Source organism: Panthera leo, chromosome D1 (assembly GCF_018350215.1).
Source record: "Panthera leo isolate Ple1 chromosome D1, P.leo_Ple1_pat1.1, whole genome shotgun sequence".
Taxonomy (NCBI): domain Eukaryota; kingdom Metazoa; phylum Chordata; class Mammalia; order Carnivora; family Felidae; genus Panthera; species Panthera leo.
In genome coordinates, this window is record NC_056688.1 from 99,223,083 (window position 1) to 99,240,848 (window position 17,766).

Genomic DNA, 17,766 nt, shown 5'->3' on the forward strand with positions numbered 1-17,766 from the left:
ATCTGGCCCACCCCTCTCCTAGCTGTGTGACCTTGAACAAATCATTTGACCTCTCCAAGACTCAGTTTCCCAATCTATAAAATGGGATGATATCCGACTCTGCTTGTCAAGGTTGACATGTAATAAGTGGCCAGAAAATCCAGTGTGGCAGCCATTATCACTAATCGTCCCCATTGGGACCATAACCTGAAGAGTTTCGGCCTCACTGGGGCATTTTTAAAAGCCCACTTATCGGGGCGCCTGGGTGGCTCCGTCGGTTAAGCGTCCAACTTCGGCTCATGTCATGATCTCACAGTTTGTGAGTTCGAGCCCCACGTCGGGATCTGTCCCGACAGCTCAGAGCCTGGAGCCTGCTTCGGATTCTGTGTCTCCCTCTATCTCTGCCCCTGCGCTGCTCATGCTCTGTCTCTCTCTGTCTCAAAAATAAATAAAAACATTAAACAAAAAATTTTTAAAAAAGCCACTCATCAGGTGCGGAGGACTTTTTAATGATTTATTCCCCTGATAACAACCAAGGACCTGTCGTTTCACCAGCCCTGACCCCTTGCCAGGCGCTGTGTGTCATTTGTCCTGATGTCCCTACCCAGCACTGGCAGTAAATGCCCAAAGGACGTATGAGAAAAAGAGAGATCAGACAGGGTCGCCCAGACAAGATGCACCAAAAAATCATAAAGGAGACTCTGTGCTACGAGAGGACTCACTGAGAATAACTTTAATAACTGTTCCTTGAGGAAGCTAACGAGGGAGAGGTGTGGGAAGGGAGGAACGCTTAAGAAGGAGGGTTCAATTTATACAAATCTGATGACTTTGAACTCCCAAGGAAGCACCCCAGGTTGTACTAAGCAAGGCTGACCCTTGGCTGCGGTCAGACGCCCGGGTGGCCCCCTGGAGCTGGGGCTGGAGTCCTGGTGGGAGGTGAGGAGAGGCCGTGGGTAGCGGGCTTGGAGGAGGGAGTGGACGGGTGAGTCAAGGCCCGGCCCGCCACAGTCCTGCCCCTGGCCCCTGGGAGCTTGCCTCCCTGTGTCCGGGCCGGGCGAGGGGTTAATGCTATGGCCAGCGGGGAGGCCTGGCGGGCCCAGAGGGTTCTGTGGGCCTGGGCTCAGTGGGGCGGGTGGCGCCGCTCGGCCAGGCTCCCGCGGCCCAGCACCTCCCCGCTGAACTGGTAGGTGAGCTTTTTCTTGACCTTCTTGACCTCACCCGTCTTGCCATAGTTGCGCAGGGCGCGGGCCATCTTCTGGTAGGTCATTTTCTTGCGGTTTCCCTTCTGGATGCCCCAGCGGTGTGCCAGCGCCTCCTTGTGCTTGGACGAGAACTGGAAGGTGCCCTTGTCCTTGTCCACCCACCAGATGCTGTCCTTCATGTCCCCGCTGCGGAGCAGGTCGAGCAGGAACTGGTACAGGCGGATCTTCTTTTTGCTGCCTGTGGGCGGGAGGTGGTCAGTGCCCTAACACGGGCACCCGCCCTCACCTCCCCCTGATGTGGGTCCCCCTGGGGGTGGCTGGTCACTGGGGAGGGACTGGTGGTGGGGGGTGGTCTACCGAGGAGTGGGCTCCCTCACCCCACGCCTGGCACTCACACCCGCTCACACCCGTTCACACGCAGCCCGGAGAGGTTCAGACACACATACACCCTCCCGGACTCGGTCACAGAGATGCACTCTCATCGACACACGGAGAGGTACAGATGGTCTCAGATGCAGTGCGCACTTTAGCAAACGTTGACACGCTCACAGATACGGACACCGCACTCAGCTCTGTGGTGTGACTGCTGTGCCCTTGGCTGGGGTGCATGGGGCACATCTACGGCCAGGGTCAGGGCTGGGCCGGACGGCGGGGCCGCCCTACCTGTTTCCCCATGCAGGAGGCCGGGCCCTGGCTCCAGGCCATCAGCCTCCCCGTCAGACACCTCCAGCGGGGGGCTCTGCCTCTCGCCCTCCTCCTCATCCGAGCTAGGCTGTGCCGGGGACAAGGAGGGGTATGGGAGGCACATCCGGGGTAGGTAGGAGACCTGGAAAGGCAGGGAAAGTGGGTTGAGGTCAGTGAGGGCGGTTCAAAGCTCAGAGCTGCTGAGGAGGGGCCATCTGAGCAAGAGAAGTGGGAGTAAAGAGGGGGGCAGGCCAGCAAGGGGCAGAAAAGTTTGGGAGAAGGCTGGGGAAGTTGGAGGTCAGTCGGGTTACAGGGGTCAGGCAGGGTCAACTACACACAGGGAGTGGGTTGTGGGGGACCAGGGGCTGCTGGAATCAGGCCCTCCCTGGGCTCCCAGTTCAGGGCCTCGTGGCCAGGGGAAAGGGCACCCTTTCTTCATATGCGCAAAGGTGCCATATGGCCTGGCATTCTTGGGATCAGAGGTGGCAGTGAAGAGGGGCCAATGGGATGGTCGGGGATGGGAGCGACCGGGATTTAATAAGTGGGTGAACAGTGAGAGAAGGGCCAGCAGAGGTCAGCTAGGGGTGGTAGAGGTTAACGGAGGTCACTGATCGGGGTGGGGGTGTCCGTGGGGCTGAGGAGGGTCAATAAAGGGGGTCGGTGGAGGCCAATGGAGGTCAGTTCCAGCGACTAGGATCCACGAGGGGCCGGTGGATGGGGATCACAGTGGGGATCAGGAGGGCCGTTGAGGTCAGGCAGCTCACTGGAGGGTGGGAATTATCGGGGCTCTGTCCATCGCGGAGCCGGAGGAGATAAGGGTGTGGGGTCACGAGGTCAGTCAGAGGGTCAGGAGGCAGCCGTTGGGGCTCCGGCCGCCGTTGGCGCTGTGGGGCAGGAAGCCGAGTTGAGTAAGAGCCTGTGTCAGCTTCCTGTGAAGCGCCGGCCTCACCACAGGCCGGGTCCCACGGGAGCCGCGGCCGCACGCACCTGGTGGCCGATGCCCGCGTGGGCCGTCGCCATGGGGGTGTCGAGCACGTGCATCTGCTCCAGCTCCATGTGGCGATAGAGCTGCTGCAGCTGGGGGGGCTGCACGCTCTGCAGCTCCGTGAAGTGGTTCTCGGTGAAGCTCTCGAACTCGCTGTGCACATGGTGCGGGTGAAAGTCCCAGTAATGGTCTGCAGGGACGGCCGGGCGGCGTGCCGTGAGCGCAGGGCGCGGGGCGGGAAGAGGCGACCACAGTGGAGAAAAAAGCGACGTCAGGCCACAGGGGGCTGTTAGCACAGGCCGGGCCGGGCTCCGGGTTGACATTCATTCGCCCCCACCCCCACCTCGCTATTTACCATCCCCATTTTACAGAGGAGGACACTGAGGTGTGGCAAGGCCGCCTAACATGCCCGCAGTCAGAGGCCCCGTCGATGGCAGGCCTGAGCCAAAGCCGGCATTCCCGGCAACCCTTTTGTCCTGTGTCCAGGCGGTCACAAGGACACGGGTCCTGGCTCTGCCGTTCGCTTTCTGTGTGACCTCAGGCACATGCATGGGCCTCTTCGGCCTCAGTTGACTCACTTGTAAAATGGGGATAAAAGTGACGGGGAGGATACAAATGAGTTCACATTTGTAAAAACTCCCAGCCCCAGAGCAGGCCCTCAGGGGCTGCTGATTCCCTCCCTCCCAGCTCCTGAGCCCATAGTCACACAAACACGGGTCTTGTCACATGGCCCAGGTGTGATGACAAAGTCACAAGGCTGACATTCCTCACACACCAGAACTTGCCCAGGCCCACGGTGCTGCCCCTTCAAAGCCATGCCCTTGGACAGCTGCGTCTGTCTTCCAGTGAGGTTACCAGGACTAAGGGCTCTCCTGGAAACTCCCCCATAGGTGCTTTCAGAGTCTGTGGTGGGGTGGATTTGAGTTTGGGGAACAGCCACATGCCATCGGAAGCCCTGGCTTGGGACTAGGACATGGTTTCTCTGGGCATCTTTTCCAGGAAAAAAACCAAAAACCTGCCACATGTCTGTGGAGTTTCTGGGTACGGTCTGGGGTCCAAAAGAAGATGTGGTGATAAAGCGACAAGAGATGGTAGGCCAGAGTAGCATCTCGGGGACAAGTGCACAGCCCTACATGGGGACCACCACCAGCCCCGTGTGTGTGTGTGTATGTGTGTGTGTGTGTCTATCTTCGTCCTTTTTTTCTCACATACAAGCACATACTTATGTACTCACACGTCCCAAAAATAATGTGTTTTTTTGGCTTTCGAATGGTTATCAGAAGACTTGCTTTCTAATCTTGCTCTGTGGTGGCATTCCTGCGTGACCCCAGACAGGCTATTTTATCTCCCTGATCCTCCAATTCCCCAGTCTAAAAGTAGGGACCCGACTGGGTAGTGAACCCACAATCCAGGCAGCCCACACTCCTGCCTCTACAAGGCTACATGGCACAGAAGAGAGAAGGTACACGATCTGGGAGCCAGACAGAGCTGGGCTCAAATCCTGCCTCTGCCATTTTCTGTCGTGTGCTATTGGGGGGGTCATTCCACTTCTGTAAGCCTCAGTTTCCTCATCTGTAAGATGGGGCTAATAATTATACCCATCTCATAGTCTTGTTGTGAGGGTTAAATGAACAAACGCCTTCAAGGTGCTTAGAATAGAACCCGGCACAAAATTAGATCCAATAAACATTACCTGTTACTAATACAATTAATGTGTTATTCTAAAGAACCCGGATTAGCACTTGAGCAAGTGGCAGATACTTTCATATATATTTATTTATTTCCTCTTCTTCCTCCTGTTCCCTGCCATCTCAGTGGCCCAGAGAAATAGTTTTGGTGAGCCTGGCTGCCACCGTCTCCCAGAGGCCAGAGCTGGGCCCTAGCATTGTACCATGCGGACAGTGACTGGTTTCGTCCTCGCCTTATTCCCAGTGCCTGGACACAGCAGGCACTCAACGAACATTTCCTGAATGAGTGAATGAATGAATAAATGAATGAATTCTAGCCTCCTGAGAACTCTCCCTGACTCTCCTCCACAAAATTATCTAAACCTGAAGGGAAAACAAAACAACACTTAATTTGTATTTTCATCTTGCAGCGAGTAAACGGGACCCAGAAGCTCTCCCCTTGCCCAGGACAGTTGGCTCTGTGCTTTAGAGATGGGCTGTTTTGGGGGCTCTGGGATTTGGTGAGCCAATCCAGGCTCCTCTCTAGAGATAGATCAGCCCTCCGGCCCCACTCTGGCCCCTCCCATTTTCACCTCCCCCACCCTGGGCTGAACTGTCCAGATCTTGGCACAATGCTTTATCCTGCCCACCGACCTCCACCCTCAAACCCACTATGGTTCCAGGGTTCAGGGGACCCCGCATGCCTGCAACCTTCCAGGTGTGGAGTGAGGGGCCCCCGACTGCTCTTTCCCTCCTGCTCCCCACCTCTGCTCTAGCTTCGCATGAGACCCATGAGCTCATTCTTGGAATCCCAGCCTGAGGCCAGCATTTCCCATGGAGGTCTCAGTACACCTTCACCAGAGTCGCTCTGGGGGTTTGGGCCCCTCCTTAGAGATCCAGTGAATCAAAAGCGCTGGGAACTGGAATTTAACGGGCCCTAAGGAGGTTCTTGCACTCACTGACACTCTGGAACCCTGCCCCAGGGTCCTCTGAAAGCTGCAAATGGGACTCTTGAGTTACAATTAGTTTCAAAAGGCCCAACGGAAACCTCGCCTTTACCCTTGATTTGGGTGTTCAGGCAATTATGTAATAAACGCTGTCTGGTAGACAGAAACGTTCTGAGTATGGGGGCCTCTGAAGGGACACAATACAAGGAAGCCTTCATAGTGCGAAAGTCAGCACTCTTGGGCTCTTTGGACCTCATTTATAGATGACTTCACGAACGCATTGCTTTATCCCTATTTGTCCCTTCAATGGGTTCCCCGGGTCATCCTGCACCATGCCTCCTTAGCACAACACTGCACCTCAAAAGAATATAATTCCATTTGCATATCTGGAGTTAGTTCTGGACCCTCCTTTTTATAGCCTATTAGGCCACCCAGCACACAGTAGGCCTCCATAAATATTCGATCAAATGATCCATAAGAGTTAGCTTTTAGCATGTATTTTTAGGGACTGGGCACTATGCTAAGTACTTAATCCACATTTTCTCATGAATCCTCACCCCAACTCTGACAAGGTGGCCACTATAGTATGATCTTTCTTTTGCACACGAGGAAACAATGACTCAGATTAAGTCCCTTGTCCACAGACAGCCATTGGTAAAGTCATGATCAAACCCACCTGTGTCTGCCTCCAGGGCCTGAACTACCAGTATACCATACAACTTCTGAGGAACAAGACTGTTAATTAAAGCTTTAATTAAGACCGATGGTGGCGCCGACTTTATCGACTGCTCTTATGCACCTGTCTACCATCATCCACCCCTCACCATCATTCATCATCCGTCTTCCACCCATCCATCATGCATTCATTCATCCGTATTCACCCATCCACCCATCAGTGTCTGTCATCGACCCATCCATCATGCACCCACCAGTTGCTATCCATTCATCATCAATCATTCCCTTCATTCATCCATCCATCATCTAACCTGCCAGCAGTGACCCCATTCATCTTGACCTCTCATTACCTGGGACCAAAGTCTTACCCACCCATCTCTATTCTTCCTCAGTATATTTGGTGCTCCTAATACCTGTATGTCACCAGGACAAAAATAAAGTCATATTCAAAACAACACACATACTCAAAATCAAAGCCTTAAGTGTCATTCAGTTGACTTTATCTCCTCAGAACAGGAATCCCAGCCTTAAGCCCAGGGTTCTCCCCAGGGGAGCAGAAGTAAGATCAAGACAGAGAAGGAAGATAAGGAATTAAGACAAGGGCTGATAAAAACAAAATAAAACAAAACAAACAAACAAAAACCTTCTTAGGAAATCACAGACCACTGGACAAGGGGTCCTGAAGCCCAGCCTTCCCGCACATTGTTCAGATTAAGGGAACCGGAAGCCCCGAGAGTGGAGAGCTCCAGGCTTCATCATACTTGTCACTCTCTACTTTGTATCCTAATTATTAAAGTTTTCGTTATTCCCCCTGTTAAAATAATAAATCTGGTAGGACTTGTGTTTTATTGATTCCATAGCACCTAGCAATGTGCCTGGTGTACAAAAGATGCTTTGTATATATTTATTGGATGGATAGGTCCATGAGAGATGGATGGAGGGTTTGACAGGTAAAGGGAAGGACGATCGGAAAGCTGAACGAGTGGAAGATTAGATGGGTGTGAGAACACATCGGTGGATGGGTGGACGGTGCGTGGTATGAAAGGATAGAAGAGTACATGGAAAGATGGAAAGATGGAGGGAAGGAGTCATACGTTGGAACTCTGGTTCCTTCACCAACCCCACTGCAAAGAGCAAATCCTATCACATCCATTGCGATGGCTGTTATCAAAGAAACAGAAGCTAACCAGTGTTGATGAGGATGTGGAGAAATTGGAACCCTTCTACACTGTTGGTGGGAATACAGCATGGTACAGCCACTGTGGAAAACAGTATGGAGGTCCTCAAAAGTGAAAAATAGAACTACCATTTTACATCATGTATATTTTACCACAATTAAAAATAATAATAAATAGTAAACCTGATGAGCCGTGCCTTCAAAATCTATCTTGAATCTGTCCACTTCTTTCTCTCTCTATTGCCACTACCTTTGGCCAAGCCACCGCCATCTCTTGCCTAGATTATGCCAGTAGTCTCCTCCCAGTGCTTTCTCGCTGTTCTGATTGTGATCTTCTCTCCATCTATTCTCCCACAGCAGCCAGAGTGACTTTTTAAAAAGCTTATTCAGTGGAACCAGTAAGTGTTAGGAGAAGAAGGCACTGAAAACTTGCAGGGAGACAGAACTAAAGTAAACAAGCAGAAAAACAAACAAAAACAAATTAGTCTACATTCAAAACAGAGGACATAAAAAGGCATCCAACTTCAAAAGAAAAACTCTAGTGACCAGAAGATAGAGAAATGCTTTCAAATTCTAAGGGAAACAGGATTTTCAGCCTAGATTTCTATACCCTGTTAATCATAAAGATATGAGAAAAAAGCAAACAACAAAACCGTACCTCCCACACACTGTCTCTTAGGAGACTGTTGTCAGAAGAATAACAACTCTTGGGGCACCTGGAGGGCTCAGTCAAGCATCTGACTCCTGATTTCGGCTCAGGTCATGATCTCACGCTTCGTGAGTTCAAGCCCCGCGTCGGGCTCTGTGCTGACACTGCTTGGGATTCTCTCCCTTCTATCTCTCTGCCTCTCTCTCTTTCTCTCTCAAAATAAATAAATAAACAAATAAATATGGGGGGGGGGAGGAAAGAATAACAACTCCTATCCATGTTACATAGCACTCGCTATGTGCCAGGCACGGTTCTAAGGATTTTACGTACAGTGACTCATTCAATCCCTACAGCAATCCTATGAAGTAGGTATCATTATGAAGAAGTTGAGACCTAGAGAGGTGAAATGTCTTGCCCACGATCACCCCAGATAGTAACGGGGAGATGGGGTGTGAATCCCAGTAGCCTGGCTCCAGGAAGAGGGCACTATCTCCTTGCTAGCCTGCCCCTCATTCTCTTTTTCAAGGATGAGCAAGTACAGGTAGTCAAAGAACACCATATGGCTCAGCTGTGAGTAATCTTCACATGGCCATACTCCTGGAAAATTCAGATACTGATGTAACAAGAGTTACTGTACAAAGAAAGACAAATACTGTATGATCTCACTTATATGTGGAATCTAAACCAAAAAACAAAACCCCAAACTTATAGACAAGGAGATCAGATTTGCGGTTGCTAGAGGGCCAGGGCCAGGGTCATGGGAATTGGAGGAATGTGGTCAAAAGGTACAAACTTCTACGTATAAGAGGCACCTGGCTAGCTCTATTGGAAGAGCATGTGATACTTGATCTCGGGGTTCTGAGTTTGATTCCCACACTGGGTGTAGAGATTACTTAAATAAATAAAACTTACAAAAAAAAAAAAAAACCTTCTGGTTATGAGTACTGGGTCGCAATGGTGACCACAGCTAGCAATGCTGTATGGTAGGCAGTAAAACCTTGGTTAGCGAGCATAATTCGTTCCAGAAACATGCTTGTAATCCAAAGCACTTGTATATCAAAGTGAATTTCAAGATCATGTGACATTCAGTATCACGTATGACTCGTATTGCAAGACATCGCTTGTATATCAAGTTAAAATGTATTAGAAATATTTTCTCGCTTTGTGGAACACTGGCAGAACAAGTTACTTGCAGTCCAAGGTTTTACCGCATTTGAAAGTTGCTATGAGAATAGATCCTAAAAGTTCTCATTACAAGGAGAAAAACTTTTTTGTATCTATATGAGGTGAGGGATATTTCACAATATCTACATACGTCAGCTCATTATGCAGTACGCCTTAAGCCCGCACAGCATTGTGCATCAATTACATCAATAAAATAGAACAAAGTTACTGTATAATCATTTGGGTATGTGTGAAGTGTGGGTGAGTGTGTGTATGCTCTGAATGACTACAGAGCCAAAGTCTCATCTTTCATAGGACAAGATGAAAAATTCAAGCCAGACTCATCTCCACCCAGCGTATAGAAGGAACCCATTAAATGCTTATGAGTGAATAAACGAATAACGTACCAAGTCTCTCTTTCATATCTTCGTGTGCACATTTACTTAGTGCTGTGATAGAAAGACTGGACAACTAGCTTTCATCCATCCCCACCGGGCCACTATGTCATGAAGAAGTGCCGATGATAAGCTTTAGTAAAAAGCAGCAGCTTACAGAATAGCATGAGGCTACGATTCCATTGTGGGGTGAGCAGAATGTGCATATGTGTATGTCTGCACTGACAGATGTACAGGAACATAAATGTGGAATAAAATGTCTACAGGGATTGACTAAGGTGCCATCAGTGGGGAGGGAAGTTGGGAAGAGGGAAATATTTTCCTTGATAAAGCTGTTGTTGATTATTTTAATAATCAAAAATTAAAGGTTTAAAATTTATTTAGATTTTCACCACACACACACACACACACACACACACAATTCAGATCATGTCATTCCCCTGCTCAAAACCCTCCAATGGCTTCCCATTCCCATTGTTTGTAGGATAACACCCAAACTCCTGCCATGGCCTTCAGGCACTGTGTGATCTGTCCTCCGCAGGTCCCTCTGGCTTCCCTGGGTCTCCACTACTCCCTGCGTGCCCCGGCCACCCAGGCCCTCTCTCAAGGTCAATGCTACATTGCATTTGCAGTTCTCTCTACCTTTGCGTGCGTGTTCCTTCTCTTTACTCAGATTTCACCTCAACTGCCCTCCTCAGAGGCCTTCCCTGACCACCCGAACGAAAGTAGCCCCTAACACAGGCACTCTGCCTTATGTTACTTTGCTTTTTAGAAGACTGCTTATTGCCTGTCTGCTTAGTTGACTGCCGCCTTTTCCCTCACTGGAATGTAAGTTCTGTGAGAGCAGTGGCTTTGTGTGGCTTGCTTATCACAGAAACTCCAGTGGCTAGAATGGTGTCTGGCCCATGGCATGCAATCAGAAGCTATTTGGTAGATGGAAAAATGGGGGATGAGTGGGCCTGAGGAAAGATGGTAAGTGTTGGGAGGATGAGTGGGTGGCCACAGGGGTGAGTGGTGGAAGGGGTGGGTGGCTGGTTGGTTGTCACCTAGGTCAGTTGAAAATGACGCAGTGGATCTGTCACAGAGCCCTCTGTGTGTCTCCCACTCTCCCAGCTGCTTCCTCTCCCCCAACTGGGGGAAGGAGTAAAGCTAACATACTCTGACCCAAAAGCTCACTGGGCCTTGTGCTCAGCCCCTCACACCTTTTGTGCATTAACTCAGTGAATCATTACACCTCTACGGGGTCAGTGTTTCCATGCTCTCACTTCCATATATGAGGGAACAGGGGCTCCCAGAGGTTAAGTCACTTGCTCTAAGGTCACACACTGGTGAGTGATGGAACCGGGATCAGACCCAGGTCCAACCCCAGTGCTTTTTTAATAAGTTCAACCACCTAAAAAAAAGGCTAAACCCAGAGGACATGCAGGAACTAGTGAAGAATGTGGGGTGTCTCTACTCTTGGGTCTTCATTAGGAAAGGACAGAACAGGTGCACAGATCAGCAGAGATGCCCAGATGGGCGATGATGGGGCAGGGGGTGTGTGTGGGGTGGGGGGAGTAGGGTGTAGGGTGGGGAGTAGGGGCCAGGACACCCACGGACTCCAGAGGAGTCTCCGAAGGAATCGGGCATGACCAAAACAGGGTGCTCGGGCATCTAATCAAGAGTCATTCCTAGAGCCCCAGCCCTGATATAAGGGACCTGCCTGGGCACCGAGCCAGGAAAGCACAAGCACTTTCTCTAAAGTGCTCACTTCATCAGCCCCAGCCCCTGGTCTAGCTGGTTTCTAGATGCGTGCACACACCCTCATATTACAAGAGGGGACACTGAGGCTGCAGCGGGCCCAAAGGAAATGACCCCAAACCCAGTGAAACTGACTGGAGGTTAGGCCAGAGGGGAAAAGGTCCCTAATGTTGGAAGCAGTCCCAGGCCGCGCTGAGTTTGCTGAGACCTGGCCGTCCTGCTGCCTGGAGCCACCAGGGGGAGCCAGTCCTCAAGGCCAGAGGGACCTTCTCGGGTCCTGAACTGCTAGGGGCAGGGGTCACCAGTGCTGGTCTCTAGGTCACAGAGACCCACCCTTGATCCTGGCTGGGGGAGATGGGAGGAGGGGGTGGGTGAGGGAGACTTTCTCTCTAAATTGTCTGGCTTTTCCACAAAGAGATCGTTTTGCTTGCAGAATCATAAATGAGCTTTAAAGGATGAAAAAAAAAGGATGCTTTACAACCTTCCTAGCCTTGAGATTCTGAAAGAAGTCTGTGTGTTCCCCCATGAGGGCTGGAGGCATATCTACCACCTACTTCCAGGACATGGCCCCCAGGTGTGGCCTGGCAGTGTGAAACCTTCCTCCACTGTGGCACCCGACCTGCCTCTCCCTCTGGGGCTGCGGACACCCCAGTGCCTGGCCTGCCCCGGTTTCAGAATCCTAGAGAATCCCCCAATGAAGACCTGCTAACTAGGCCTTCTCACTTGGGCTCAGGGGTCCCATGGAGACACCGAGATCCCCTTTGGGTGGCCTCTCACAGTGCCCTGTCCAGGTGCCAGCCACCTAATGCCTGTCCCCGTCTACCCTGAATTTGCTCCAGAGTCGAGGCTGGGCCGGGGGATGGGCAGCGAGACTGGGACAAAAGGACCCTTGGCCCACACTCCGTCGTCACTCCCACCCCAGCAAACTGGGGCTCCAGCCCCTGCTGAATGAGGGGGACCTCAAAGCCTTTCCCTTAGTGAGCAGTTCTCAAACAGGGATGATTCTGCCCCCCAGGGGACATTTGGCAACGTGTGGAGACATTTTTGGTTGTCGCGACTGGTGGTGCTTCCGGCATCTAGTGGGTAGAAGCCAGGGATGCTGCTAGACAGCCTACCATGTACAGGGCAGGCTCCCGCAACAAAGACATTCTCCAGCCCCGAATGTCAACGGAAGTTAAGGACACAGCGGGGAGCAGAGCCGCCCCACGTGGAGTTCGGGGCAAGGGGGTGAGGACAACAGAGAGGATGAAGGGGCCTGGGGGGAGGGGGAGAGGAGAAAGCCCTGGACCTGGAGCAGACAGACTGGGTTCCACCCACCGGCCGTGTGACCCTGTACAGGTCACTTAGCTCCCCGAGCCTCCGTTTCCTCATTTGTGAAAGGCCACAAGGACTGGACCAGACGATAAACGTGGGCGAAGCTACCCTCGTGCCCTGGCACACCAAAGATGCTCAATAAATGCAGGCTGGGGGTGTGGGGCGTGGGGGTTTAGAGTAGTAAGCTTACGTCCTTTGAAAGCTAGTTTAATCCAATTCTCAGGATCCCAAAGAAGCCTTCCCTTCTCCCTCAGTGCCCAGGCCAGGCTGGGGACGCGGGGGCGGGGGAGGGCCCTGTACTCACCGCTGTGGCTTTCTCCATCACTGCTGAGATAGGGGTAGTATTCGTGCGTCTGGCGTTGGTACAGGTCCGTGTCATAGGGAACCAGGTCTTCCGATGGCTGCTGAGAGAGGAGGCAGTCAGGACTCGGATGGTGGCGGGACAACCGCAGTCAGGTTGGCAGCCCCCGGTATGTTGGGGCCACACCACCCTCTCACACTGAAGGGACCGCATCAGGCCTTCAGCCCTCTCTCTGCCTGACCTGGGAGAGGCCGCAGTGGGGACAGGAGAGCAAGACCCTCGGCTCCTGCAGAAAGGGGCTGACAGGGACCCCCCCAAGGTCAGAGGTCAAAGGAGGACCAAGGCTGAGAGGAGAGCATGGCCTCCCCGCACCCCTCCCCTGCACAGCCACACTCCACACGGACACCTGCACCCCAGGTCCCCATCTCACACGGGAACTCTCACATCCACACCTCCAAATGTACAGACGCTCCCGTGACACGCACACTCCCACGTGTGAACTCACACCCACAGTCTACCCACGCTCACCTTTGCCCTAATTCTACAGGCCACTCACATTCACACACACTTGTGGTCACACTCACACGCACTGTTGCGCACTCACCCTGTAGGCACACGCAGTCACTTGAATTACCGCACGTATCCTCACGCTTGCCTTCAGGCACCTTGAACTCAGGCTCGTACCCGCACCGTCATGGCCGCGCACGCTCCACTTACACACCCACCCCCATAGCACACATGCTTGTCCTCCGGCCAGTCTCCACAGCCCACGCCCGGGCCCAGGCACCCTCATGATGACCAGTGGCCGTTCACACTCACGGATTGTATAGTGCTCTCCAGGCAGGCTTGGGGGCCATGGGCCAGCTAGAGCCTTGGTCCTCTCCCTCTCCCTCCTCCATCCTCCTTCTGACACACCCACTGGGATATTCCCTTCCCTCCCCTCCCCTCCCTCCCCTCACCCCTCATTGCTCCCCCCACCCCTCCCTGTCCTCCTCTCCCCTTCCTCCCACTCTAGCCCCTCACTCCTCCCTGTCCTCCTCTCTACTCCTCCCCCTCCTCCCCCTCTACCCTCACTCCTCCCTTTCCTCCTCTCTACCCCTCCCCCTCTTCCTCCTCCCCCTCCACTCCCCACTCCTCCTTATCCCCCTCTCCCTCTCCTCCACTCCACTCTTTCCTCTCCCCCTCCTCCCCCTATACCATACCTCACTCTTAGCTGTCCTCCTCTCTACCCCTATCCGTCCTCGGCCTCCCCCCCACGCCTCCCTGGCCTCCTCCCCCTCCTGCCCCTCCAGCCCTCGCTCCTCTGCATCCTGGTGCAACACAGGGACACGCACACGCAGAGTCTTTACAACAGTCCTCAGGCCTCTCCCCACCCCCGCAGTGTGCGCGCAGGGATTGCACAACAGTTACTCAGGCCCTCAGAGCTTGGGTTGGGGGCCAGGGCTGCCTTGGGAGCCCACCTTCCCAGGAGTGCTCCCTTCTCTGAGGGGTTTGGCATAGCAAACCAAGAAGCTGTGCCTCCCGCCTAGCTGTGTCTGGAGTTCAGGGATTGAGAGGTCAAGGGTCAGAGACGCTGCGGTCCAGCTCCTGGGCCTGTGGCTTTCTTGAGGCGGCCTTGGCTCTTCCTGGGACCACCTCTGTCACCCCCTGCCTGCCCCCTCCTCTCCTTCTTGGTGATGGGCGGGGGAGGGTGGGACGGGCCCAGCTCCAGGGCCGGCTGGCCGGGGTGGTCTGTGTCAGGCCAGGAGCCCAGCACTGGGTTTCCAGGCAGCCCAGCCCAACAGCAGGATGTCAGGCCTGGGGTGCCTCCCTGGGCCCCGAGGCCTGACTGGGGTGGGGTGGGGGGAGGGAGCAGCCTCCAAGCCGGGAAAGCTGAGTCAGGTGGGCAGGCCCTGCCAAACCCTTCCCGTCTCTCCCAGGGCTCCCCACCCTCGCTGAGTGGGGATGGGGTGTGAGAGAGAGAGGGGTCTTCTCTGAGGGGCCCAGGTCTGCATCTGCCTGAGGCTTTAACTGTCACAGACAGCAGGAGTGGTGGGGACCTGCCCTTCCCCTCCAGGGGTCCCTTGGGACTCCTGCTGCTTCACCTCTAGTCTCTGCCCCAGCCTCAGCCCCCGCCCGGAACTCCGGTATCCACTGACCAGGTCCTGTCCCGGCACCCTTGCGCTGAGCCCCAGGATCGGCCCAGCTCCAGCGCCTGCCCTCCTCTCCCACGCCCTGGCCAAGGCACCAAGCAAACTGCCGTCCTAGTCTCTGCTCTACTCATTGCTGCCCCCCTGCCCCTGCCCCTGCCCCAGCCCCAGCCCCAGCCCCTGGGGAGAGCCGGTCCAAGGCCCAGATCTTTGGGTCAACAACCATGTCCCCTGTGCCAGGCTCCAGACTGGGCACCGGGAACCCAGACATAAGGCGGCCTTAGTCTCCAAGAGCACCTGGGGCCGTGGACTGAGACATCTGGCCTGTTGCCTCCTGTCCTTTAAGCCTTTACTGTCCTGGGGACTGGCTTCCCCCCACGCCAGTCTCCCCATCTCCTCCTCTGCCACCTCTCTGCCACTGCCCTCACCATCCCCACCCCGACACCCTGCCCAGGAGCTTCGGCCTGCCACCCAAGCCCCTAAAGCACCCAAGTCTATAAATAACCGTTCAGGCCCCACCGATCACAGCCCCACCATGAGCCCAGCCCTCAGCCCGCCAGGGCATGCTCTGAAGAAACCAATGGCCCCCTCGCTGGATCTCAGACTAGGAGCTCCAGGGAGGAAACACCAATTTCCCACTGATAGCTAACCGGGAGGGCAGCTGGCTGGTGGGTTGGAGGGCAGGCGGACTGGCGTCTGAGGGCCGAGGGTCGAGCCAGTAGATAGAGGAGTCCCAGTACTCACAGGGGGGACGAGGGGAAACCCTTCCATTTTGCACGCCTGTAACATCCAGCCGATCTCCTAGCCGGTCAGGTCCCCTGCTTCGGTGGGGGCCAGTGCGGAGCCCCTCAGGATGGGGCGCCCCGTCAGGGGCTGGGACGAACTCAGGGCGGGCGCAGGGCTCAGGCCTGCCCCATGAGCTACAGGAGCCCTGGGTGAGCCCCCTCCCTTGACATTGCAGGGCCAGCGCAAGTTCCTGATTTTATCGAAGGGCCTGCCACTGGGAGATAGTCCCCTTGGGGTGACATCACCGCCCCAGCCCGTTTGCATAAATCTCTTGCGCGACAGGAAGTCTCTGGCCGGCTGGGGCAGGTGGTGCTCCAGGGGCTGGCCTGGGAGGCTATGGGGGCCAGGCCCCCTGCCCAGAGGAAGCTGGAACTGTGAGGGGCGGTCTTGGAGGCTGGGGTGGGGAGAAAGAGTGGGAGGGAGGAAGGCCAGCTCTACCACAGGGAGGCCATTGCTGCCCCCACGCCCTGCTGACGCCCCCTAACCCCTAACCCCACAAATGCCCAGTGCTCTTGAGACCCCCATGTGGCCATCAGTCACTTGCTTGGGGTCAGAGCTGGTGGTGGTGGCTACTAGGGGCCTTCACTTTCTGGGGTCAGCCTGGCTGGCTGAGAGCTCTGATCTAGCAGAGTGCCAGGCCTGGCTCTTCTGGGTCCAGGGTCCCCAACACTTATGTTCTATCCAGCCTGGGGCTGGGCTCTAGGGCAAGGTCCTCAGCATAGTGCTATTTGTCCCTTCCCTCTGAGTTCCTTCACACCAGCTCCCCTTCCATCAGAGGATGGTCCTGGGTCCTTACGCCTTCCCCTCCCAGTTTCCCAAGTACCACTTCTTCCAAATCCCTAGGGGCTCTATTCTCAGCCCAGATTTCTCAGTTTCCCCACTCCCTGCCAATGCCTGAATGTCAGTCTAGTCTTCCCAGTTTACAAACCTTTCTTGTTTGTCCATCATTCATTTTCCTACCATTCTATTTTTTTGTCTATATGTCCATCCATCTATCCCCCCATCAAGCCAACCATATGTTTATTTATTTATCAGTTTATCTAGCCGTTCATTTATTCTTCCATTTACTTGTTAGTCTATTCATCCATCCACTCATCTGTTTATCTATTTGTCCATCTAGCCATCCATATGCTCATCTGCTAGCCCATCCATCTGTGATTGACCCATCACTTTATATTTTCATCTTTAAAAAATTTTTTAATCTTCATTTATTTTTGAGGGGGGGGGGGGAACAGAGAGAGAGGGAGACACAGAATCCAAAGCAGACTCCAGGCTCCAAGCTGTCACCACAGAGCCCGAGGCAGGGCTCAAACTCACAAACCGCAAGATCATGACCTGAACCGAAGCCTCCTAGGCACCCCTATATTTTCATCTGCTTATCCACTGTATATCCAGCTCTCAATCTGTTCGTCCACCGGTCCATGCATCCACCCGTCCACCCATCTACCCATCTACCCATCCATCCACCGATCTACCCATCCATCCATCTATGCATCCTGCCAGTATTAACTAAGCTCCAGGCTCTATCCTGAGTTATGGGAAAGTAGGTAAGTACTGGACAAGATCCCTGTCTTCAGAGAGCTCCTGATCTAGTCTGGAAGCCAGGGATGAATAGAGACATTTTTTGATCCATCGACCTCTGGTGAGTCCACTTCGCTGCAGAAGAACTTCTTGAGCATTCTATTTCCTCCCACGTGTAGTCTTACCCTCCGCTTTATATCCTCTTCCCACTAAGACTAGCCTGTCTCTTCCCATCAGTGGACTCCCAAGCCCCCAAGTGTTTCTTCACTGGCAGCAAAGACCAGGGATTCACAAGGTCTAGGTTCACCGTTAAATCTATTTCACTTCCTTCTTCACTGATTTTTTTTGCATCTGTACTTGGGACTCTCCAAGAGGTCCAGGTCACAAGTCCTTAGGACTCCCTAGGAACATGACCAAGGCCCCTCCCCAAGAGTAGGGGACAGGCGGCTGA

At 53.7% G+C, this 17,766-nt stretch overlaps 1 protein-coding gene across 4 annotated transcripts; it reads right to left on the bottom strand.

Moving 5' to 3' along the window:
- Positions 1–686: 686 nt before the first annotated feature.
- SPI1 (Spi-1 proto-oncogene) lies at positions 687–16,031 on the bottom strand. Of its 4 annotated transcripts, none has more exons than XM_042904142.1 (6): positions 15,753–16,031; positions 12,883–12,982; positions 2,853–3,040; positions 2,630–2,749; positions 1,845–2,007; positions 687–1,419 (listed from the first exon to the last, which is right to left on the bottom strand). In XM_042904142.1, exons 1-6 carry the CDS (start codon positions 15,795–15,797, stop codon positions 1,100–1,102), a joined length of 936 nt encoding a protein of 311 aa, XP_042760076.1. In that variant the 5' UTR covers positions 15,798–16,031; the 3' UTR covers positions 687–1,099. The 4 variants fall into 4 exon arrangements, with proteins under 4 accessions (XP_042760076.1, XP_042760077.1, XP_042760078.1 ...); XM_042904143.1 differs by having other exon boundaries at positions 12,883–12,979; positions 15,753–16,029; XM_042904144.1 differs by lacking the exon at positions 2,630–2,749 and having other exon boundaries at positions 15,753–16,026.
- Positions 16,032–17,766: the final 1,735 nt, after the last annotated feature.